Raw genomic sequence first — 25,167 nt, 5'->3', positions numbered from 1 at the left:
TATTTATTCTCGCTACCTTTCTTCTTGATTATGTATTGATTTTTTTGGGACAAAATTTATGTTGATCAATCTTTGGACTAAAAGGTGTGACGATAGGTTTTGACCTTCCAAGCACAAATCTGGGAAATAAGCGTTAAGAGAATTCGAGCGACTTCGGCTTATGAACAACAAGGGGAAAAACTAACTCTACAACTCGCTTGGCTAGCAAGACTGGAACTCGTCACTGTTCCACGGTACTAGGATCTACTACAACCGGAAAACAGGACAGCACTCAAACTTGGACTTCAACAGTTTAATCTTCGGCTCTTGAACGTAAATCATACAGGCATGTGCATCCAAACAGGGGTACCTAACGAGAATATAGTTCAAAACCACTTAAACATGGCATTGTTAAACGTATTATAGGCATATTTTTATCCCCTAAAAATTTTTCATCTGTTCGGAGTCTAGTGATCCGAAAATTATAGAGATCAAAACTTACCTTTTCGAAAATTTCAGCCAGAAAAAAAGGCTCCCGAAAATTCTGGGTGACCTTTTTAGGATAAAAATCCGTTAAAAATGGGCACTGAATTATACAGTTTTAGATGTTCGAAAATCCTAGGAGAGGCAGGCTAGAAATAAATTTTAGAACAAATGTTCCAAAAATTCTAGATCTCAAATCGTCTTCCGAACAGATATTTTCCGAAAATTGACGTTGGGTGCCCCTGATCCAATTTAAAGTGTAAATCATCCATGAAAATCCGCAATGTAAATCAAAAAACAGGGATACGATAACACTGCTCTATTTATACTAACCGATCTTATAACATTACAAAACAAATGGAAAGAAGGCTGAATAAAATCAGCTGAAAACTGAAAACAAATCTGGATGAATTCAGCTTGAAAGTTTATATGCTAAACTAAATGACTCAAAATTAAATGTCAGTCAATGAAATGAATTTTGGAAACTACAAGGATTCGGCAGTAAAGCTGTGCAAAAGAATTCAAGTTTCCTTTGTTCAGGATTCCTTAAAATTACAAAATAAAAACTACGAACGGCTGGTATTTGAACAGGCGAAAGACCTAGACCCACCTTTTCAGTGACCAGTGTTCAGTGACTAAGCTGTATAATTATTCAGAAACTAATTATTCTTTAAAAAAGTCAACATTGAAGTGAAATGTGTATAATTTAAAAGAAGAACAATGTAAATTCAATGTAAATTACGGCTAAAACAACTTCAAGGGGAATATTTAAAAGCTTGATATTAATTCGAGGCAAATAAAGAATACATGGGAAATCTCTCCTTACACAGCGTTTAAGTCGGTTGTTAGGATGAACTTTACCCTGCGAGCAAGCTCTCCATTTAGGGAGAGTCACGAGAAGACACGCGAAAGAAGACGCGAGTGCGAGGGGCCCTCGCTCGCACGTTCTCTCGCAGCTCACAGGCAAGATGAACAGACCCTTTGTAAGAGCAATACAGAGGTACTTACAACGACGTCTTCATCTAACAGGGTTATATAATAATCTTGAATGCACTTGCTTGGAATCGCACAAATTAATTCCCGGAGATAAAATCCAAACTAAGCCAATCGCAAACCCTTCCCGGGACAACGATTAGTCTGGTCATGTGCTAGCCTTCTGTTAGACGTCTTTTACTTCCATAATCCCTCACGTCTGTATGCGAGGGAAAAAGACTGAAACATTTTACTTAGCCTGCGTAGCTGGCGGGATTAGCAGGCGATTCCTGTAGTTTTTTCGGCGGCGGAGCCGCGTGAAGATTTAGAGCAAGTCAAATTGAAATCCCTGGGGGATTCGCCGCTTGCAAAAAATCCCTCTCGGTTTCGTCGCTCCCGCTTCGAGCCGCCAAGAAAGACCCTCGGGCACAACAACATTTTACTCCGAACGCCAGGTGGCTCAAAACCTAACTCCTTTACCTCACTTTTTTTCATTGTTTCTCTTTACTTTATCATTTGCGAGCGACGTGTGTACATTTTTACACCTTCTTCATTTCAATGTCACGAAATTCAGCCAAATTAGGAAATTACAAAGTGCTCATTAAATTAAGAGAAACATAAAAATAACCGCTTAAAACGTTAAAGGAAGGTTAAAATAACATAACAGAAACAACAAATGTCACGGATGGGCAAAACTGAAGAAGATTGAAACGGATTGAAATTAGGATTTTTGAAAACTGTTCAGCCTAACAGTTTTTCAAAGTTGATTGCTGCTGCTTGCAACTTCAACAATAATGCTCAGGAGACATATTTGTTTGTCTCGGGTCTCTGATTTTGTCATTTACATGTAATTTTTTGCTTACTTTAAGTTCCATAGCGGTTTAGGGCGAGTAATTGGCAAAATTAAACAAAATGAACTGGACTGCCGTGACACAGCCCCTTTAAACTAAACTTCTTCATCAGCATTTTGGGGAATGCATGCCATTGCGGCTGATGTCATTATTAATGTGGTATACGTGCAAGTGGATGTCATGGGTTTGCGTGTTTATCGCGTGATGCTCATATTTTTGTCTCTGTCCGACGCTAGCTCTGTTGTCTACTACCTTGATAATCATCGGTTGTTTACCATGAACGTCACGGGTAGCCCAAGCTCGAAATATGAGCATCGGCGAGCATAGGCATTGTTGCGTAACATTCAAAATATAAGGATTTGTATGGGAAAAAAACCTATCGTTTCTCTAACCTACGAAAATGAAAGGATTTCAATAAAAAACAGCTTACCTTACTTAAAATGTGTGTTACGTCTCTCCTGTGGGGTCCACGGGCAGATTTATGGCCGTTTTATGGGTTTTTATGTGAACGGTTTTCTCTCTGTATAGAGGTTTACCACAAAAACCAATAAAACGGCCATAAATCGGCCCGTGGACCACACAGGAGGGTTGTAACACACATTTTAAGTAAGGTAACCTGTTTTTTTATTGAAATCCTTTCATTTTCGTAGGTTAGAGAAACAATAGGTTTTTTCCCATACAAATCCTTGTATTTTGAATGTTACGTAACAATGCCGATGCTCGCCGATGCTCATATCTCGAGCTTGGGCTACCTGTGTGTACATATCGACAAACAGGTCAGTCCACGTTTTGGACAAATATGCTCAAAATTCAGGACTGGTAAATTCGAATCAGTTTCCTTCGACAAAGGAGGATCGGCCGTGAAGGACTGAAACTAGTTGGAACGATCCAAAGGGTCGTAAAGTCGTGTTCCATTTACTCTTCCATCGGATTTTCCGGAAACTATTTGTAAATGGTATACAACTACCAACTTTACTCTACCCTGGATACCAGAGGTTTCCTTTTTTTTCTTTTTCTTTCCTAATTTCTAAGTATTTCGAGAACGGAGCTCTGGAGCTAGGGTAATTTAGCCTATTTTAACTCGTCCACTATGATTTTCAACTCATCGTCCATGCTGATGCCTTTCTATTATACGATTATAAGAGATTTAACTTTGCTAATCACAACAATGATTTTCTAAGGCATTTTGTCCACTTTTTGTCTAGAACAGCATGATCGACAGTCCGATACAAATCTCATGCAAACAGTATATATTTATAAAAAAATATATTGACACGATGTAAAAAAAAATTAAAAAGGTTGAATGTTGAAGTTAATAAGAATACAGTAATACGGTAAAAAAATAAAAAATAAAAAAACAAGCAGGAAAAAGATTCATCTTCCCACACCGGGAATCGAACCCGGGCCACGGCGGTGAGAGCGCCGGATCCTAACCACTAGACCATATGGGAAACGATAATAATGAGGAGTGAAATATACATATTTAAATTACGTAACACGATGGCCAAAGAGCACGTGTCAAATCGACATTTCTTCTCACAATAACATGAATCAATTAAAACTGAACAATATTCAACAATGCTAAAGAATACTCACGGCGTTTTCCCCTTCTGAATCTGCTCTCTGTTTATTTCTTTTAACGTCCTTTCTTTGACTCTTCTTGTTTTCCCAGCATCTGTTGGACAGATCGCGATACGCGATAAGACGGCATCAAATCAATGGAAATACTCCTTCAAACCGTTCCGAAGCGTTCGGTAAATCTTTAATTCAAGCAAGCAAAAAATATAGCGGCATATGTGTTTCACGTCATACCTAACAATCGTTATTTCAACTCTCAGGACGAAACACAAAACTGTCAGAGCGATGAAATATCAGTCACGGACGAAACGTGACTGCCGAATGGCAAACTCTCACCTCAGTACAGAACCTGGACCGCTTTAACTGACGGCGAAATAAAGTGAAATTTAAGAGGGGAATTCATAATAAGATCTGTTAAAACTATTCTGTTGTTTACTTTTCAATACTTCGTCCAAACAAATGCAGTTTAAAAATGACAAAGCTTCATTTAAAATCCAGCTGCTGGGTTATTTAAAATCGCTCCGCACGTGTTTTCCACGTGATATTGTGCTCTTTGTATAAAAGCCAACTGACTAATTTGCGATAAAAGTGGACTTTGCATCGAAACTGAAAAGGTGAAATACGATAAGGGTCAAAGTCAATGTTTTTGTCTGATGTTACAGAGAAAAATGAAATATTTAAAAAAAGTAGTTTCAGTTTTCCAATCGTTGAGACAGTAGTTGAAGAGACAGAAGTAGTTCCTCTCATAAAATTCGCGCATTTACAGTCGATTTTCCTTGTTGTTTCCTTGTTTGTCCAAGCGCATCGAGGCAACCAAACGAAAATTCTGACATTTTTCTTTTTTTTTTTTTCTGGCAGAAGGCCTTGACGAATGAAAGATTGCCGACAGAGCAGGTACAACAAACCTCAAAGCTAGGGAATTTAGGGATGTTTTTCAACTTTCCTAGACACGAAAAGTAGTTCAGTCATAACTTGTTCTTCGCGCTGTAACGCAGCTGGCTTCCGTGACACGAAAACGTTTACAGTGTAACAAGTTTTCTTTAAAAAACTGAAACATATCTGACATATTGCGTCCTCTTTTAAAATCAATGAGAGTGAGAGGTATGACAACGGACACAAAGGGTAATGGAGCTTTCCGTCAAGCCGATCGGCATCATCATGTCAGTGTGTAAAATATCGACGACGAACTGTAACCTGCGAGCAACACCCCCCAGAGCAAGCTCTCTATTCTTGGCTTCTCGCGACTAAACAGGAGCTTGCTTCCAGGCCATTATTGCGAACTGTGGACTTCGGACTTCAGACTGGATCTACATACTACGAATGGGTATACAACACAGACTACGGACCGTGTTTTATTTATTTAAACAAAAGAAACGGAAAAGAAAGAAAGAAAAAACAGGCTTGAGGAAGTTAAAATATGCAATAATTCGTGGCGGACATCTTGGACAAGTAATAAAATATAATTCGGTTATAAACAGTCTTGGTCGGTACTTTTTTAGCTTCATGTCCTCTATTTTATTAGAAATGTAACACGAATTTCCTGAGTCCAAAATACGAAGCAAGGAACTTAGGGCCGGGTGCCACACAAGCTCGTAAGACTAAATTGTGTGCGGAATACGCATAAATAAAATTTAATATATTCTAAATTTTGTTCAATTTGACTCGAACAAAATAACCTGATGACATACCTTGTAATTGTCAGAATTGTGTTTTCTGTTATTACTGTCTCAGTTCGCTTTTGGAGCCACTCAGTTTCGAGGCAGTTTTGAAGTTATCTTCCAAATAAACCTATCGTTTCTTAGAATACACCTACCGCCCGCTCTGAAAATGCCTTCGGAGACAGTTAAGCAAAGACGGTGTAAGAGGGACGTAGCAGTGACGTAGAGAAAAGACTTAAGAAAGCTTTAGTCCGCGTTTTATGCTAGTCCGAAATCTTGAAGTCTCGTTCAATTTGGCCAATTAACTACAGTCCGTAGTCTGTAGTCCACAGTCCGCAGTCCCTTCGTTGTCTCGCTAGAGAAATGATCCGCCGTTTAAAAGTGCGTCGGGCTCTTTAAAGAAGTAAATGACATCAGTTTGAATAATTGCTAAGACAATATTTTATCTTTCTTTAGCTATAAATCGCATTTTATTATTTGCCTAGATCGCATCGATGCTCTGGAAACTTCTACTGACCTCATAATACATACTACATATTAAAAGTGACGGGCGTAATTTTTACTTAGACACCCAGCTATTTATAACCCACCTAATGACTATCAAAAAAAACCTGAAAACGGGTACAGTTGGGGTGGATTCATTTGCAGTATGTGAGTCAGCTATCGCACGTCATTTTCCTGCGAAAATTTTGTATTGTGAGGAAGCATAAAAGCAATTTAAAAAGATTTAAAGGGGGAAAGCGATAGTGTTAAAAATGAATCCATCTTAGTAAAGTGTTGCGGCGAGGTAAGATCATGACGCAATATATAAAACTGAAAAGGCCCCGGTACCATACGCCGTGGTGTACTAAATTAGCATAGGATCGCAAACGACAACAAAACATCGAAGATGGCGGGTGGACCAGAGTTATTATTAGCGCTTAAGTAGTAAGCAAATTAAGTAGTTGGAACTTTCCGTCGCTTAATGTTAAACTTCTTCAAGTAAAGTGAAAGCCCCCCCTCCCCCCAGCTTTTTCTTTCGCTCCGCCGCCGCTGGTATATAATTAGTTATTAGTGAAGGAAAATAAGAAGGAGGGTAGCGGGTGGGGGAAGGGGGGGGGGGGTAAAAGGGCGGGGGGCTTATTAACTTTCTTCCCCTGAAAAGGGAGGGCTGAAATGGGAAAACAAAACCATTTACAAGCTAAAAAGGTCTATTCTTTCATTTGTTCTGATCATTTCCTTTCCTCTCATTTCTTTACTTATCCAAAATAATCTCACGGTACAAGAATAACGGTAAGAAATTAATAGTCTGCGTGCTATGGCAAGCATCCATTCACTCAAGGATCCCATACGCCTTTCATATATGTTAGTATTTTGCGTTCTCATTACAAAGGTCCACGATTGATTCAGCACATGCTATCAACGTGGTTTCCGTAGTGTAGTGGTTATCACGTCCGCCTCACACGCGGAAGGTCGCCAGTTCAATTCTGGCCGGAAACAGCATTCTCACTTCCTTTTTTTAAATGTCCTTTTTTTTTGCGTAAGACGAAGATGTTTTGCCACAGTCAGCAACAAATATAAATAACCGTTCGATATGCTCTTTTGCTGTTTTCCTATGGAAAGAACAATAGTTTCAGTGAACTTGTCTCGAGATCTTGCCGTAGTTCTATATTAAAGGTTTACTTGGATCCTAGTTTTTTTGACATCAAAGCATGGCTTTTGTGATCTTTCAACGACTTCCAATTTGTCTGTCATAAGTGAGAACAGTTTTGGCGTCGTTAGCACTATTTGGTACTGATATACAGTGCCGTTTCAAAGGTCATTCCTTGACCTTAGCGTACAGGAGTTTTTTATACTGCGTACTGTGGACATTTTCCAAGATTGCCTTATTGTCTCTTATAAGCTTTTTAGCAAAATTGCAACCAACGTCGCACTCATATGCTGTTGACCAAAAAAGCAACGTGACATATAGCAGATCCATATAGCATCGTTTTGCGCATACTACTCAGAATTTCTTTTAAACTAGTCCGTATTATAACGTTAAAACCAAATCCACACTAAACGGTTTCCATTCTTGATAAGAAACGCCGAAACGCCGAATGAAATTTCGAAACGAAAAAAAAAAAATCTCCCCGGCGGGGAATCGAACCCCGGTCTCCCGCGTGACAGGCGGGGATACTCACCACTATACTACCGAGGACTCGATGACAACACCAGGGCATGAATGACATCTTTAATGCCCACTTTTATTCCTTTTTTTTTAACACTGATAAATTGATTACTGTCTCTGCTGTCTGCAGAACTATACCTGAAAGGTATCTGTTCACTGATGTGAAAACTACTAAGACAGCTTTTTACACTTTAACTTCTTCCAGTTCCTAACTAGCCTGCGTAGTAGTCGTTTCCGTTTCCTTTACGCCATTTTGGTCCTTTTTGCCTCGCGCGTCTTTTGTGCTTCCCCCGCTTGGCCTAGAGGAAACGGCAGCCTGAATAACTGGCGCTTTATAAGCCAAGCAATTTCGCGCGAATTGCGAGACAAGCGCGGATTTCCTCGCCTCGCGATTCGCGCGAAATGCCACTTTGGTCTCACTTGTCTCATAAAGCGCCATCTATGCAGCCTAAGGAAACAGTAACGACCGTTACGCAGGCTAGTTCGTTACTAGGAGCTATCAGTTAGCTTCAGTTGCAACTGTAGAACCAAAGAGAAACAGTTCTCTTAGATGCACAACTGGCACAGACTTCACAACAGTCGGATAAAGTTCCACAGCATCCTGATTACGGCAGTAAGGAACAACAGATACCACCAATCCTGGGCGTGAGGCAGCAAATCTGCCGAGAGAACACACGTCATAGATACATTTGAAAACATTTCAGGAAGACACTTACATGTAACTTTGTGTTAGTGAAAAGGGTGAGATTCTTATCCTTGGAGTGCCCGAATTTTGCAAAGAGGACCCGATCATATCCAAAGATTTCCGAAACGTTACGAAGATTACCGAAGGGGTTTCCCTTATATGGACGGTAATCCCTAGTAAATTGTCACCTAAACTCGGCGATTCTGGGAAAACTACGCGACCATTCACATTGACTCTTATTGTTTACGAACAAGGATTAACACAGTGGGTTATTGCGCGACGTTCTCTGCGTGAGCTACCGAGATTTATTCTCAAATCCTTGTTTCGACTTCTTCAGTTCCATCCTGTGTGAAAAAAGCCCATAAAAACAGAGCACAGTTGGAAACAGCACACCGGCGGCCTTAGGTTTGTCTTTTTAATGAGTACTACTTATACGAGGCACCGACGTACAATGTGTAAAAACACGACCTTTAACCTGTACGTTCAACAACACAAAAATTGAACATTTATAGTAAGGTAGAGCAGTGATTGCAGTTCCTAAATAAAGAACGTAAGCCTAACAAGAGGGAGCCGGGGTAAGCAAACTGAAACGTTTTTTAGCGTAGTACGTCAACCGGAAGTGGACGTTTTGCATACTTGGGCTGCGATTTTTCCCAACTTATCTGGCAAATCGTCTCAAGAAGAGTAAAGATTCTTAGCAAGACAAATTTGTTAGCGTCAGGGGATATTAAAAGGGAACATGCTTCACTTCCGGTTGACGTGTGTCTTCCAAAAACGTCTTCCTAAAAGGGGCTGTGTCACGGCAGTCGAGTTCATTTTGTTTAATTTTGCCAGTTACTCGCCCTCAATCGCTATGGAACTCAAAGTAAGCAAAGAAATTACTTGTAAATGACAGAAGCAGAGATTCGAGACCAACAAATACTCTGTCTCCTATGCATTATTTTTGAAGTTGCAAACAGCGGAGATCAACTTTGCAAAACTGTTAGGCTGAACAGTTTTAGCTAGTTTTCAAAAACCCTCATTTCAGTCCGTTTCAATCTTCTTCATTTTGCCCATCCGTGGCATCTGTTGTAGCTGTTGTGATATTCTAGCCTTCCTTAAATGTTTTAAGCGGTTATTTTTACGTTTCTCTTAATTTAACGGGCATTTTGTAATACCTAATTTTGCTGAAATTCGTGACACAGCTCCTTTAAGCTCATTAATAGGGAGCTTAAGCAACTACGACGACCACTTCAACAAAAAATAGGTTTAATGATCAAAACAACTTCTCTGCACGTGCGTCACGCTTTTTAGTACATTTCTGTGACATGCACTGACAACACGAATGAATGGAGCACTGAATGGAACACTTAGTCGAACGGTAAACATCAAAGAAATATATTAAAAGCGTGATGCACGTGCAGAGCTGTTGTTTTGCTCATGAAAAAACAATTGTTTTTTGACGACGTTCTCGTTGTTGTTATCGTTGTGGACGCTTAAGCTCCCTAATGCTACATCAGAAAGAAATGAGTATTAGTGTAGTTACCTCCGTGCCAAGCAATCCATCAATGCTTTACTAGCTTTGAGTGTAATGTCACAGAGCACTTGAAAATAAATCAGCTTACAACACTGAAAGATCGAGAAAGATTTCAAAAGGTGACAATGAGCATCGGACATTCATTGAGGTTCCGAATATTATTTAGGACCTAAGCATAACACTCAGCAATTAAAGCAGGATGCGATTTCAAACTTTTGAACCGAAGTAACAATTTCAGGAATTGCTTGTTCTAAAACAACAGGGAAAAAATTAATTCTTTCACACTAACAGAGGCAAACTGAACAGAAATTGAATCAAAAAATCAGCTGTGCTGAGAATCCCCAAGAGCCCCCTTCTCTAATCTCCTTGGTAACCATGACTTAACTAAGCTTCCAACTAAACCCCATGGAAGATTGATCATAATTTTTCATATTAAAGAGTCTACCTTCTAATAGACGACTACTGAGGCAGAGCAATGTTTGGAACACTAAATGGCATGAAAAAATGAGTAAATGAAATTCATATATTGGAACTGTGTAATGAAGATATAAAAGCAAAGAAGATCATCTAAGATAATGGTGCAGCTCTCTAACTAATTGCCCCACTAAGCCATCTGGTAGCTGGTCATACTGGTTCGTAATATACCCGGGGAACTGAGATCGAGATGAAATGATGAATATTAAAGTGTAAACAACTGTGGTCAATTCTTTTAAAGTCTCTTGGAAAATAACCCACTAGAGACTGACAGACCTTTAAAAAATTGGGCATCATGCATTGCACCAAATCAGACAATTGAATTTGCACAATAATACACAATGACAACACCCTCAAAAAAATATTGCTCTTTACCTGTAAACATGGGTTAATTTCAACAGCTGGAAGAACAATAATTTGTTATACCTTCTCAAACAAAGAAATGACTGATTGTGTGTACATTTTTATAGCTCCTTCCCTGGCAATGATGCAAACCTGTTCAAGGTATTTCAGCTCACTGAGGGTCAGGATAAATGATTCAGTTATGCTGAAGTTTGGCTGTTCGAGTCTGAAAAACAAACAACCAAAGTTATGTCATGAAAATCACAAATGAATCCCTGAAGGTATTTCCCTCTGAAAAAGGTGTAATAGCTAAGAAATAATAATACTATTTACATTGGAAAGCAGTAAATTCTGATTGGAAAATCCATTAATTCGTGCCAATCCATTTGGGAAGCTTCAGGAAATAATTATTATGCACTGTATTTATTATGCACTATATTTATTTGTACACTCTTTTAGGGTATTCAGCCGAGTTGGAGGTACTTTGTAGCAGGTTGTTCTCCCAACATGTCAAATTTATTAGTTTTAAGTTTATGCACAAGTTTTCCACCCGGTAATTTATGTAAATATTAAGATATTAGGCACCCCAGGTCTCTGGCAATAGCCTGTGTACAGATGCCCCTTCTCCCCTTTTTTCTGAGGGGATGGGGATGTCTGTACATAGGCTATCTAGCTCTGGCAAGGGATAGCCAGAAAACAATTCAAGAGGCCTGGGGGAAGAGTAGGGAGGGGGAAGTGGCAGGGGAGATCCTTTATAGAGAAACCCTACATCATATCTTAAGTCCTCTGAAGATGTTCCAAAGATTTCCAAAGTTCTCATGAAAGTCCAAAGTTCTCATGTCCCATAAGGACAACCTAAATAATTTATTTTGAGGAAAGTAAAATCACTTAAATAAACTTTTTCCTTCCTTGCATTGGTTCTCCATGGATCATTTTGCATTATTATATTATAATATTCTCAGATATGGGTCAGTTGGCTGTACAGTAATAGGTAAAACTTTGCTTCGTCCCTAGGCCTCATTATTGCACGTGGCCAACTGGTCTGAGCAAGTTTTGCAGGCATCTCCCAGCCATTTGTCTTGGATACGTCACCAAAATGCATTGACTGAGAAGGCCTGGGAAGACATTGTGCAGGGACTAGGCAAGGTAAAACCCAAAACTGGTCTGCAGGTGTGAACCGCCATGAGATCAAATTTTTCAATCCACAGTCATGAGAACTTGAGTTTACAGCTAAAAGTGTCATGTGAAAACCCTGCATAAACTTTTTCCTTCATTAATGGTTTAGCCTTACCTGAAATCTCTGAGTTGATGACAGTGTGAAAGAGCCTTTTGAAGAAGGACCACATTGCCAGAGTGACTAAGACGAGCCAATGATGCCAGAGATAGGAACTCCAACTTGGGACAGTTTTGTGTCACAGCAACAAGAAACTCAAAGTTACCTTGTGCTATAGGCACTATGGAGGAAACAAAAAGGTTGTATACAAAGGACACCACTTTAAAACTTCAGAGTCATTGTACTTATGAACTTTCTGCATTTTGCAAAAAAAAAAAAATAAATATATACTTGCCCCAGTCTAGCTCAAAACACAAAAGAAGAGAAGTAAGCGGTTAGAAGAGGGAATGAAGCAGAAGACAAAAGACAAAGAGCTCTATGTATGGAATAGTGAAAGGATAGTGGGTGTGATGTAAGAAAGGTCAAATATGCAAAGAGAATAAAATATGAGACCTTCAGGAAAAATGGGTGGTGAAGAAAGAGAAGAAAAGAGAGGGAAAGGAGTAAAAAATGAATGTAAAATTATGTTAACAACGGAAGGAGAGAATGGGAAGAGGAGAAAGGAATAAAGGGAACTGGAGAAGGAAATGGAGGGAAGACATTTACACAGTGGAGTACAAGGAAGCAAGGGGAAGAATGTGAGGAAGTGAATTTGAGAAGAGAGTTGACAGAGTGAAACACTGATGATGTGGGATAGAATGAAAAGGAGGAAGAAATTAGTGCAAAGAAAGGATATAGAAAGAGTAAATAGGGAAGAAGACAAGGAGAAGAGGAAAATGTACCATAAAATAATAATATTAAAGTGAAAACAAAACAGAAAAACTTAATGGAAAGGAGGAGAAGGGAAAGTAAAGGAAAGAGAAAAAGATGGAGGCTAGAACATTTTTAATAACGCATTTTTTATACAAACCTGAAAGTGTAAGCCTCTTTAAATTTCTCCAATTTGTAATTGCCATCAAAGTGCTGTATGAGTGTCTCATTGAATAACACCTTGCTTGATGTTGATTTGTGCTAGGCCTGAGTGAGAATGAAAAGCATGAATATGTGTCTTGGGGATGAAATTGTAACCTACAATGTAGTATGTACTTTTCAATTATCAAAAGGAGATATTGTGCCCCAATAAAATTTTACCTTACCCATCTTACCTTATTTTACCTGACCTAGAAAGGAAGCTTTGGGCCTCAGAAAATTTGAGTTGATCTCAGAATCTCAGAAGTATGTGGCTCTGATGAGTCCGAAGTTCCACTTTTTCATGCTTATTTCTGTATTGTACCCGGTTCAGACGCCGAACTTTTCATGAGCCGAACCTAATACATTGAATTACATGTAAGTAGATCAAAAGTTTAGCGTCTGAATCAATTAGGAATGCCTGTTTCAATTTGGAACGGCTCAGCCGTTCTTTTCGCCTAGCCCACCCGGGAATTTTGCTTTTGGAGCGACTTTGGAACGGCTTTGATTCAGACACCGAACTTTTCATGTACCAGACCTACTGCATAAATTATTATAACATATTTATTTTTGTAAGCAATTTGACCGAAATGAGCATTTTTTGCTTTTGAATTTAGTTCGGCTGGAATTAAGATTGGTGTCTGAATCAATTCAGCCGGTCTAAATAATTTGGGTCGGCCTTAATTCGAATTAGGCTCCGCTCATGAAAAGTTTGGTGCCTGAACCGGGCCTTAGAGTCAAAAATGTTTGGCCCCCTCATCTTGAGCAAGTTAGGTTTCTCTTAAAGGGGCAAGCTATGTTGTATAGCAACAGATAACAGGAAACAGTTGCCAATGTCAATGCCTAACTATATATAGTCTTAAAGAACAAAATTGAGTGTTGGAATTTAATGCAAATTCAATGCAAATTTGAATATGAATTCAATACCAAAGACACATTTTAGCTTGTAAAAAATATAGCAAATAGCTAGCATGACAGAGCCCCTTTAAATGTTTGGTTGCAATGTCTTGAGTTTTAAAACAAGGGAATCAATGAGTCGGCAAGTCATAGATTTGACCATTCACCAACCCCAATACTATAACAGATGCTGACATACAGTAACTGGCACTTGATAAGGGAAAGAAATTCAAATGAAAGATCAGCAGCAATCAAACTTCTCATCACAACAGTATTTGAACTATCTGGTATGGTGTGAGCATATCCTAAGTTTGGCCCAACATGTAAAGTACTCCATTTAACCCAGGCCTATTAAAAAACTGCCTGAAAGTATGTCTGAGGAAAGAGGGCAGGCACTTACCGATAATACTCTTTTTTGTAAGTCTTTACAAAAGCAGGATCTCCTGCAGAGCTGGTTTCTGATGAAGACGAGCTTCTTGGGATGTCTTTTATGAGCTCAAATTCTGTTATTCCACTGCATGATTTTGTCAGGCAATAAAATGACTCTTCAGCATTTAACTTGTTCCATTGAGTTCTATCGTCACATACTGCAAATGCACCTTGAAAACTGCTATCATGTGAACTTGAACCGCTACTTGTCCCACAATGACCCATCCATTTAGAACTGTTATTGGAGCTTTTGTTTTTACTGGGTGTTCCAAGCCCACAGGCACAGAGGCTGAGGGACATTAGATTATTGAACTTTGCAATGATCTCCATAACAGTGCTTGGTTTTTCTAAAAACGTGTGGTCATGTACTCCATTTAGGTTTAACTGGGCCAACTTTGGGCAAAATTCTGCTAATGACTCTAATCCATGAAGCTTGAAAGAACAACAAAAAAAGCCATTTCACATTAATTACACAAAAAGCACCCTTTTTAAAGAGATGTCCATTCAAATGGTATAATTTATTTTTCAGCATTATTTTTTTACAAAATGAAATTCATTAAATTTTGACTTTGGACACTCTAAGGAATATTAAAAGAGAGTTTGCCTAAAGAATTAGGGCTTTCGCCCACAAACAAATTTGCCTTCAATAATTATAATATTACTGTTAGGGCAAAATTGCTTGTGGGAAAAAAAGAAGAAATTAATTAACTAAAAGTGTGATCAATTACTTATTAATCCTGCTCAACAAAAAAAAATTTAGGGCTGGTCAAAACGACTTCATCTTCTAAAGGACTTCATATCTCAAGGTCACCAAGGATGATTAACACAATCATACATACACGTATTTACATGAAAGAATGTAGGTTCATATTTCAAGACTATGATACTTACCGGTTCAAGACAGCCAGTACAATCCTGTAAATTAAGAATTTCTAAGTTTGGTGATGAAGATGCTATTACTTGCAGTAAATGGCCGTCAATGCTCCTTATTCTTGCAAGGTTTAGATATCGTAGAGCATGCTCACTGAAAGCTGGTGATTTCAAACTTGTAGCATCCAGAAATTGCAAGGGCACATCCAAGTTGACTAAACAGGGTTTTGTCTCAAGTCTTTCAAAAGAAGTATATTTCTTGTCAGAATGATCATAAGGTAAAAGAAATGTAGACAAAGCTTCCTTTTCTAGCAAGGTCTTAATCGCATTGCAGGTCATCTCATGCAAATCAAGCAAAGGCAGACCATTAAAGCCATCCAGAATACTGCGATCACTTATTTTAGCCAAGTCATTCTTTTGGAACTGGAATCTGCTTCCCTCAACGGAGATTTTAAAAAAGTGAATAAATTTTCCTACTTCATCCACCCACTCAACGGTAAACTTTTTTAAGCCAAGCTCGCTGCAAATCAATGGCACTCCAAACTTAATGATCCAACGAAAGGAAAACTTGGATGACCCATGAAACAATGGAAAACGAACTGTAAGGCTATCCAATCCTGAGAAAGCACCTGAAAGTTCACTGCAGAATGATATTAACACTTTTTTTAAAAGGTCATTCCTGTTTGAGCCAACGATATCATTAAAGTTAAGATCAAAGCAACTGACAGACCATTCCAGTCTTTTGAGATTATTGTTCAGTTTCAAAACAGAACAGATGGTTTTCTTTGTAATATCACAACCCAAGACATTGAGAGAAGTCAATTTTCTGCACTTCTGTAAGGCATTAGAAAGAAGGGCACCTTTCAACCAGTAACACTCCAGCAAATTCACCTCCTCAAGAGAATGTTTGAACTTGCTGATATAACTGCAGATCACCAGAGATGATAAATCATGTTTACGATGAAAATCAATGCATCTGAGAAAGTAAATAAGACCATTCATTATTAACAATTTAATAATGTTAGAATAAAAAGCTTAATTAACCAAATAGTTTTACAGTTGGAATTTTGCCGTTCAGTATTATACTTGGCTAGGATACTCCCCACCCCCCCTTCCAAAAAATCCCTTCATTTATATTTTCTAATTTCTAGCCTCAAAAAAAGTATCAATAGTTCTCCTTCTCCAGACCAACCCCCGGGTAATCTTACGTTTAGTTAACTAAAATAACATCCTTCATAAAAACGCAATAATTTTTTAAAAACCTGTGAAGCCTAGGATGAAGCACGATTTCATACCATCGTCTGTTTACTCTTGACAAGTGAACTAGCTCAAAAGGGTGCAGCTTTTCAAATATCATAAACAGAACTTCTTTGGGGAGCGACTCCATCTTGGATGATAAAACAAATGCTTCATGTAATTCCATCACAAAAATTCTTCAACATCCGTTCAGTTCCAGCTTCCCACGGTAAACATGGCGGACATCTCTTTCCAAAGGGATGATTTGTTTTAGTGTCTCTTAGAAGCGGGCAAGATAGTTCTGTGGTGATTGCATTAACGATGTCTGATGAAATTAATACAGGTTCATCTGAACAGGATAATGTAGGAAACGTTCAAGGTAAATCAAATTACCCGCCAAGTTTTGGCATGGCCACAGATGTTGCTACAGAACCATCCACTTCCCAAACTGCGATAGCGTGCACTCAGAAAGAACCTTTAAGTTTTGAACACAAGGGAATTCAGCTTGAGGAGAGTTTGAAAAACGATCAGGCAATTCTTAATATTATTGGGCAGGAAGTTGTTCGAAATGAAGAAATGTGTGATTCAAGAGACCCAGATCACAAGGAAAGATCAAGTGATGACAAACTTGTTGAAGATAAGCGAATACAAGTTCGAGGATGCCCTGAAATTGTAAACCGCGATCTTCTTGAGGAAAATGCGAAAACAATTGACTTAGGAAAACCCAATCAGTTAAGGACTCAACTGCAACAAGAAAAAGATAGTGAAGTGAATAATCAGCAACTAACTGATGTGGTTGAGCAGGATACTTCATGTAGTGAAAACAAAGAAGTTATTGACTCAATCACTGTTGATAACTGTGAGAAAAGAACAAATGAAGATAAACTTGAAAAAGATACACCAATGGAAACAGAGGAATACAGCAACCAATCGTATGGTTTATTTTGTATTATTTATTAGTGGCATGACATTAAGTTTTAGCATGTAAACAGGCTCTTTGAGTAGTCCCTTGTCTGCTCATGCTTTCTAGATTTTTCCATTATTATATACTCCACAAGAGGGCCTGTTCACACTTAACATAATTTTAAGATTGTGTCCAAAGTTTGTTTAACACTAACCTAAGGCTGTGAGAACTGGAGTTTGAGCAGTGTGTGTGGAGGAACAAGCTGAAATCTGTACAAAGGGCAATGAACAGGAGATACTACAAACACAGCACAAATAATGCACTACGAAAGTAAAGAACATTGTCAGACAAATTGCATCAATTAAAGGGAAGTGGGCTGGGCATGTCACTGCACTACAGATAACAGACAACCTCTGAGGGTTACTGAATGGTTTCTTTTGGAGGGTATAAGGTTTGAGATGCTGGCATCATGACATTGTCGAAAAGGATGCATGATTGACTGAGAATAGATTGGCGAAAGACCGTACAGATTGAAATAAACAGACAAAAGGCTACATCTCTCTGTGAATAGACAGAGCCAAAATAACAAACTAACTAACTAACTACTACTCATGAAGATTTCTTGGTACTGATTTTTTTTTTTCGTATTACAGGGTTTCCACAGTTAGATACAACTTTACTGCCTCACCCGAGCAAGTGACAGGAGCTTGGCAAGATTTTGAATCATCAGCGTCAAACTTTCTAAAGGGCTGCAAATGGTAGGTAATAAACTCATATATTATGGGTGGGAAAAAAGAGGGGGGCACAGAGAAGGGTGGGGAGGGTGGTGGGAGGGAAAATGGGTTAAAGGCTACCTGGTTAGCTCATTTGGGAGAGTACCAGTCTTCTGAGCGGGAGGTCGTAGGTTTAATCTCTAGCCGGACCAACACTCTGGGTCTTTAAATAACTGAGAGGAAAGTGCTGCCTTGGTAATGACACCTGCAAACGGTTAGGCTTATTGCTTTTTTTGCTCTTGTAATTCTCAGTGTCTTTTGTCTTCTAGGGTTAGAAGACAAAGGACACTGAGAATTAACCTGGGTTAAAAAATTTTAACCCAAAATCAAATTTGACCAGTAACATATACATGTTATTGATCAAATTTAATTCAGGTTACAGTAACATTTTATGATTTTTAGGTTCATTCTCAATTTCAGTTCCTTTCAATTTACTGTCTCCCTGCCCTAACTATTCATGAATTAGAGTTACAAGACAAAGGAAATTAAGAATCAGACAACATTGGAAAATTCTAACCTGAATTGAATTCTGACCTATAACATACATACTGCCTACTCTTTGCAAAGCGTCCCCATTTCATCCATCTTCACATTCTACAATTTTACAGTCTCCTTACCCAGTCTTTCCCTTTTGTTTGTTTACACAATTTAGGTCACCTGATGGTTCATGTGTACTGACAAACAGTGATGACAATGTGTTGAGAATATTTAACCTGCCTGTAGAGTTGTATAATGGGACAGCTGTGCATGGACTATCAGAAATGGTATGTATATAGTTTGATTCACACCAAAGGTAGCTTATGTCACCACGGCATGCTTATGTGCTGTATTATCAATAATCCTCAAATGTGAGGGGTAGGCTGTATGCAATAAGTGTAAATGTATTAAGTTTATTGTCGTGTACATTGCTTTATGAAGCTTTCTACCTCTGCAAAATGGAACAGAATAGCATTACACCAAATTACTCTGTTGACTGTTCATGATATCTGCTTCAAGGTTATAACAACAAACTGACCTAGGACTTATAATCTTTACCAGCTTCCAAAAACGATCATTCCCTTTTGACAATTCTTTTAATCTCTATAAAATACTACTCCTTAAAATTTCTCCAAACTGATAGTACATCCTTAAAAGTTATCTGATTCGTATTGACAGTGCAGAGGTCATAAGAATGACATACTGGTCACTTGACCTGTGGACAATGAGAGGGCTAGTCAAAAACATTGAAGATTTACATTTCTTTATGATTATTTGACTGTCCTGTTTTTTTCTGTAATATCCAGGTCTTTTAGTCAATATATAAAACTTAACCTAAAACATTTTGAACATAAATGTAAACATAAACATTTTTATATCTCTTGCAACAGGTATCTGTATTGCAGATGCCTGAGGGCGAGACTGTCTACGATTATTGTTGGTATCCGTTTATGTCATCACTTGACCCAGACACATGTTGGTGAGCATTTATATCATTTACCTCACCCTGTCCCAATACAATGTGTTCTTAATTCACTCGCATGCAGTGTTACAGCCTCAGTTGCAGGCATCCCTATCATAAGCTAAACCCCACATTGCAACCTGGTAATATCAGGTGGTAATATTTTTGGAGATGACCAAGATAATACCACGTTGTATCATAATATTCAGGTTGGTCAAAATCTAGCTTGCTCAGCCCCCAAATTGCCTAAACGTCAACAAGGCTAAACAGTCGTAAACATGATACATAAATTAGTGGAGACATGTTCTATATATTCTCTCAAACATGATTAATGATATTGTTACAGGTGCTAGTGTGGAGGTGTGTGTGGCCAGGGCGTTAACACCTCATACTCCCGCTTTTCCCGCCCTACAGGTCCAGGGTTCAAGCCTTGCCTGTGACATTGTTTCCTTAGACAAGAAACTTTACTCCACTTTGTCTCTCTTCACCCAGGTGTATAAATGGGTGCTGGTGACATACTGCTGGGGACAACCCTGCAACAGACTAGCATCCCATCCAGGGGGGAGTAGCAATGCCTCATGCTAAATAAACAGCGATAAGCTTCAGCTGTTTGGGGCTTTGGCTTGTGAACGCCTTTGCCTTTACCTTTTTACCTACAGGTGTTAGTGAACATTCCATTCCTTTGTATTTCTGTAGTTTGTTGAGCAGCAGTCGTGACCATCCAATTCACATGTGGGATGCTTTCACTGGTTCAATAAGATGCACTTACAGAACTTACAATCACTTGGTAAATTCTCCATCAATTTTTTGTAATGATGTTATCTGCCGTGATTTAAAATTATGTATATAGAAGACACTGTAAGGACCCAAGTTAGTATCCTCATTAGCGAGAGTCCCTTATAGCCAGAGTTTATTTCACTCAAATGTCTGCAAGTTATATTTGCCTGGGATTTAGCTACTGTCCTTTTTAGTAGGGTGTCTACGAGGCGAAAGTTGGCTGTAACCTGTAGGTCTTTTGTTAAAGCCCGGTCTGAATTGGCAAAATCCATCGCTTTATAGTTATGATTTTTCACTAATTTTTTTTGTTAAGCGGAATTTTTATTAATAAATTTGTAAATCCAGCCCACGATTTTTGAAAATTTTGATCCCTCCAGGATGAATTAGTTGCTGCGAACTGTTTGTCGTTTAATCTTGATGGCAGTTGCATCTATGCTGGTTTCAACAAGATGGTTAGAATATTTGACACAGCTAGACCAGGACGAGACTTCCAAGAGAGACCAACCACTGGTATGTTTATTTTCGCCTTTTCCAGGCATTCAGATAGTGGAGAGTGGTGCAAATTGGTGAGCGGAGGAAAAAAAGTGGAAAAATGAGAAAGGAGCGAGAACGAAACCTTCTCCACCCTAACCTGCACAGGAAAATGACAGACTGAAGGATTTTGTTAAGTGTACTACTAACTGTAGTAAAATAAGGTCATGGGGCATTTGTCCTGTGAAAGAGTCAACCAGAACTGTTCTGTTAGTTTATGTTGCAGTTAAAATCCATTCGCAGGTTAAACCAGTGTTCAGCCTAGTTCGATTCAGAATTTCCTGCTTCTCAGCCGTAATTACTCTTAGGAGAAAAACGGAATTTCTTTTTAACCTGAAAACCAATTTTAGCTACCACATTTTCACTTGAGGAATTTCACGAGCACCACACATTTTCAGGAATTTCTAGGAAACATACTATCACACGTTTCTTTTCTTTGTTGTTTCAGTAAAAAAGGAAGGCCAAACTGGAATCATCTCAAGCATTGCGTTTAGTCCTGACAACTCCGGAATGTATGCTCTGGGCTCCTATTCTAAATCAGGTATCAATCGCCAGAAAAACGTTGCCGCAAGAAAAGCACTCAACCACAGTACAACATTTGTGTGTTTAACCTGAAGAGAAACTTTATACTGGGAGACGAAGCTTAAAACTTGATCTGCTTTAGCGTTAACATTCTCTTATCAGCACCCACCCTTACCACTCTGTCGCATGGAATGTTTACACCAGTGAACAAACTTCCACCTCTGCCTTAGTAGGAGATTCCATTTGTTGGTCAGTTTTTTTTAGGTGGTGCAGTCCTCCTCCTCCAAGAATTTTGTTGGTAGAGTGGCCGGCAAGTTTCCAAGTTTAAATCAACGCCTAAACTGGCAAAATGCCCATAAACTCAACTGCGTTGTACGAAAAACAATAGTCTTATTAGGCTATTGCCGCTGATCTGAGTACGAAAATTTAGCTATCCTAAATATAAAGCTCAACTGTACATCTAAAACTTTTTGATAAATACATTTTTTCCTTTTTAGTTGGTGTGTACTCAGAATCGGATGGCCAGCTGATATTTTTGCTCCAAGGACAGCAGGGTGGGGTAACGCATGTCATGTTCTCTCCTGATGGCACGAAACTGTACAGCGGTGGCAGAAAGGTATTGAGTTAAAGAACTTCAAATAACATTGCACCCAAAGTTAGACTGAGACCAGTGTTGCAGGATTGTCCACGGGTTAGCAAACTACACTTGAGCGAGTGAGGTAAAAGCGCGGGGTGATCTCGCGCGTAACAAGCTTGCTTGTGCGGCAATCTCGAGGGTCTGCTAGCCCTCTAATCCAAAGTTTAAAAAGGGGACAAAGTTTTCGTTCCAGGTGAAAATTAAAAGCGCTGCTTAACACTTTCCTGTTGTGCTCTTAGATGTTATGCTGTTGTACCAGTAGTTTTACTTTGGGGTTATAAACTTTTAAAATGTTACCTTACCTGAATGTTACCTTCCAAAAGCTTTCAAAGAACGTTTTCTTTGATGCTACGTAAAGTGGGAGCTTGGCTCTTTTGGCAATGCGAAACGTAAGTAATTGGCGAAAAAGTTTATGGACATGACTAGAAATCATAGCTTGATTACGCAGAAGTATTACACGGCGGAGGGCGTTACAGCGTCCTCGATCTGCACACTTCTTCATATCACACTCGACCTCATTCAAAAATGGTTTATTTATGCTCTGTATGTTTACGTTTTCTTACTTTCACTTTCGAGTGTGCAATCCGTGATTAGTAATGCCTACCGCAGACTTGGCTTACGGAGTGCAGTTAGATATTGTTTGTGCTTTACATACTGGATGATCCGGGCTGGCCCGGTCTGCCGGGCCGGGTCGGTTTGTCAAGTTGCCGTGCTGGCTAACGAAGGTTTAGTTTACTTTATTTAGTTTCGTCAGAAGCTTCTGGTTTAGTTTAGCTGAGATCTCGGAAACGCACCGGCAAATTGGGCCAGCCCAACTCAAATAATCAATTGAATGTAATCTACATTCCTTTGCACTGTACGCGTAAAATGGTTAGTACCCTAAAAATTGTTTCACGTTATACAGTAACATGTTTACTAACTTGCGCCTTCATTGTGTCGGATAGGATGATGAAATCATATGCTGGGATGTTCGTAATCCTGGCACAGTTCTGTACTGCATGAATCGTTCGGTGGATACCAATCAGAGAGTCTACTTCGATATAGACAGGTAACTGTCCGATTAAGGCAATATAGAATACTTATTGAGTTAGACGCTTAAAAAATTAGTTTGCTTTGATTTCACTTTGGCCAAAGTGAAATCACCATTTGTTATTCGTTTCGGTTGTAGCTCCCTCTTCTTAGCCGCTTGGTACTAGCAAATTATACTATCCTTCAATTTCTGATTGTATTTGTCTCAATAAGGTGTGATGCGATTCACGTCTTTTTAGTGAAAAAAAGAAAACTTTTTTTGAGACATGCACGCTTCACCATTGTCAGTCATTAGAAAAAAAGAAAATCCCTTTCTTTTCCATGATCTCTTATAATTAACTTTTTCCACTTATCCAATGACCTCCACCATTTAAATGTCTCTTTGTCTTTTGACATTCTGTTTTTCTAGTGTGTCAATGTAAGCAAAATTCAGAACACCATGATGTTCTTAGCCTGCGTACCAAACGTTTCTGATGGAGTTATTACACAAAAAAGTGGAAGAAGTGGGAGGGGAGAAGAGGAAACTCTCTTTCTCCCCTCCCTCCCCCCCTCTGCTTCGCTCTTGTCCAACTTTGTCGACGAACTCGCGCGGAAACGCTTGCTACGCAAGCTACGATGTTCTGACCTGTCAACACGCCTGATGGCTTACCCACAGACTTAAATCCAGCTTTACTAGCTTTAATCTGGACACTGAGTCGCTTTTCAGAAATAATGCACTTCCCTTCCACCTCCTCGACGCAGGTCTGGACAATACATCATATCTGGTAACGCCGACGGTACTGTTTCTATCTGGGATTCAACAAGTCCACCATTAACCAGTGAAACAACAACAGAAGCAACACTTCAACCCGTCATGCAGTTTGTGGCCCATGGAGACTTTGTGAATGGTGTCAGGTGAGTACTGTTGCTTACAAGCCTAACGGATGAGCAAAAAAATGCCGATTTATTACTGTGAAATCAAAGGACTTCATAAGCTTAATTAAAATACGCTGTCGTAGAGGCTTCGCTGTCTCCTTTTTTATCATTTTTTGGACAGGACCATAAGTTGAGAAGTAGGTTTAGATGCGCCTACTTCCAGCTGTAAGTTTGCAACAAATTGCTTCTTTTGTCAGCAAAACTGAATGCAAGTTTCAGGTTTTCCGTTACTGTTGTGAAAGGAAAGACTTTAAGGATTTTTGTGGAATTTTTTTCTTCAGTTTCCATCCCAGTCTTCCCCTGCTGGCGACAACCTCTGGCCAGCGGCAGTTTGCAGAGCCTGGTTCGGACAGTGATGAGGATCACGTCAACGCAATGGATCAAGATACTGGGATACAAGTGGATAATTCACTAAGAATATGGACAGCTGCGTGAGGCTTGGGGCAGAGGTTGGCAACAGTACCAGCTAGTTCCCAGGGCTTTTCACTTTTTCTAAGGGAAACACGCTGGGGCCGAGTTTGACGACAGTAATGCGACAAGAAATGAAAGACAAAGGAACGAGGGCAGGGCTGCTCAATAAAATAACGAACGAAGTGTACCATGATGCCAACGTTGGGTGGATCATTATATATTAATAGTTGCCACATTGCTAGGTAGTTAGGTTTTAACCCACGAATCTTCAAATTCGCGGTGAAAAAAGCAAATATAAACATTGTTTTAAAAAGATTAACTTTATTTTCGCTTCCATCGCTGTTCATTATTCTACAGCAGACGTTAATCGAGACAAAGAACGAATTTATTCCATTTAACACAGAAGTCGATATGGATGTCTCCTGCGTCCCTTAGGCGCCACGGAAAACAAGGATGGATCCTTCCCTAGAAAGAGCAAGTGGGGAGGGCAGGAATGGTGATAAAGGCAGACCGCGTGTTCTTACTCTGGGCTAACCGTTAACGAACCAGAATAAGGCCGAAACAGCTGTCCGTGGCTGCAAATGCGTAGAAGTGATTTGGGAATGTGTACCCAAGCGAAGCACTGGGCACGCAATGCAAACCGGCAAGGTATTGGGCACATCACGAAAGACTCTCTTGGAGCTTTAGCTTTCGAATTTGAAACGCTTGTACTACTTCATGTACCTTACCGATCACAAAGATTTGAACTGAAGCATGGATGTCGCACGCAGTTTTAATCCTTCAAGTTGGACATACTCAACTGCGTGATTGTTTCTCTGGAACTACTAGCACAACCTGCTTCTAAGAAGGTGTGTTCTTACGTGGCAAACTAAATGCCGAATGATATTGAG

The 25,167-nt window shown here is 39.3% G+C and overlaps 2 protein-coding genes and 3 non-coding genes across 5 annotated transcripts; 2 read left to right on the top strand and 3 right to left on the bottom strand.

The window, feature by feature from the left end:
- Positions 1–3,664: 3,664 nt before the first annotated feature.
- Trnae-cuc (transfer RNA glutamic acid (anticodon CUC)) lies at positions 3,665–3,736 on the bottom strand. Its single transcript has one exon. It is a non-coding gene; the product is annotated as a tRNA-Glu (tRNA).
- A 3,191-nt stretch (positions 3,737–6,927) lies between these two features.
- Trnav-cac (transfer RNA valine (anticodon CAC)) lies at positions 6,928–7,000 on the top strand. The gene has a single exon. It is a non-coding gene; the product is annotated as a tRNA-Val (tRNA).
- A 628-nt stretch (positions 7,001–7,628) lies between these two features.
- Positions 7,629–7,700, bottom strand: Trnad-guc (transfer RNA aspartic acid (anticodon GUC)). Its single transcript has one exon. It is a non-coding gene; the product is annotated as a tRNA-Asp (tRNA).
- A 364-nt stretch (positions 7,701–8,064) lies between these two features.
- LOC140951305 (F-box/LRR-repeat protein 18-like) lies at positions 8,065–16,527 on the bottom strand. The gene is made up of 8 exons (XM_073400557.1): positions 16,367–16,527; positions 15,126–16,080; positions 14,206–14,666; positions 12,871–12,977; positions 11,979–12,141; positions 10,772–10,913; positions 9,881–9,963; positions 8,065–8,329 (listed from the first exon to the last, which is right to left on the bottom strand). The coding sequence occupies exons 1-8, from the start codon at positions 16,525–16,527 to the stop codon at positions 8,170–8,172; spliced, it is 2,232 nt and encodes a 743-aa protein (XP_073256658.1). The 3' UTR covers positions 8,065–8,169.
- Positions 16,528–16,565: 38 nt separating this feature from the next.
- Positions 16,566–25,144, top strand: LOC140951309 (telomerase Cajal body protein 1-like). Its single transcript, XM_073400562.1, has 11 exons — positions 16,566–17,272; positions 17,898–18,002; positions 18,670–18,781; positions 19,385–19,473; positions 20,152–20,242; positions 20,610–20,742; positions 21,212–21,304; positions 21,783–21,901; positions 22,867–22,970; positions 23,693–23,845; positions 24,148–25,144. The coding sequence occupies exons 1-11, from the start codon at positions 16,662–16,664 to the stop codon at positions 24,299–24,301; spliced, it is 1,764 nt and encodes a 587-aa protein (XP_073256663.1). The 5' UTR covers positions 16,566–16,661; the 3' UTR covers positions 24,302–25,144.
- The last annotated feature ends 23 nt before the right edge of the window (positions 25,145–25,167 follow it).

The sequence above is a fragment of the Porites lutea genome, chromosome 10 (assembly GCF_958299795.1).
Source record: "Porites lutea chromosome 10, jaPorLute2.1, whole genome shotgun sequence".
In the NCBI taxonomy this organism is placed as follows: Eukaryota; Metazoa; Cnidaria; class Anthozoa; order Scleractinia; family Poritidae; genus Porites; species Porites lutea.
Note: the sequence above shows the minus strand (reverse complement) of the source record. Positions and strands in the feature narration are given on the sequence as shown.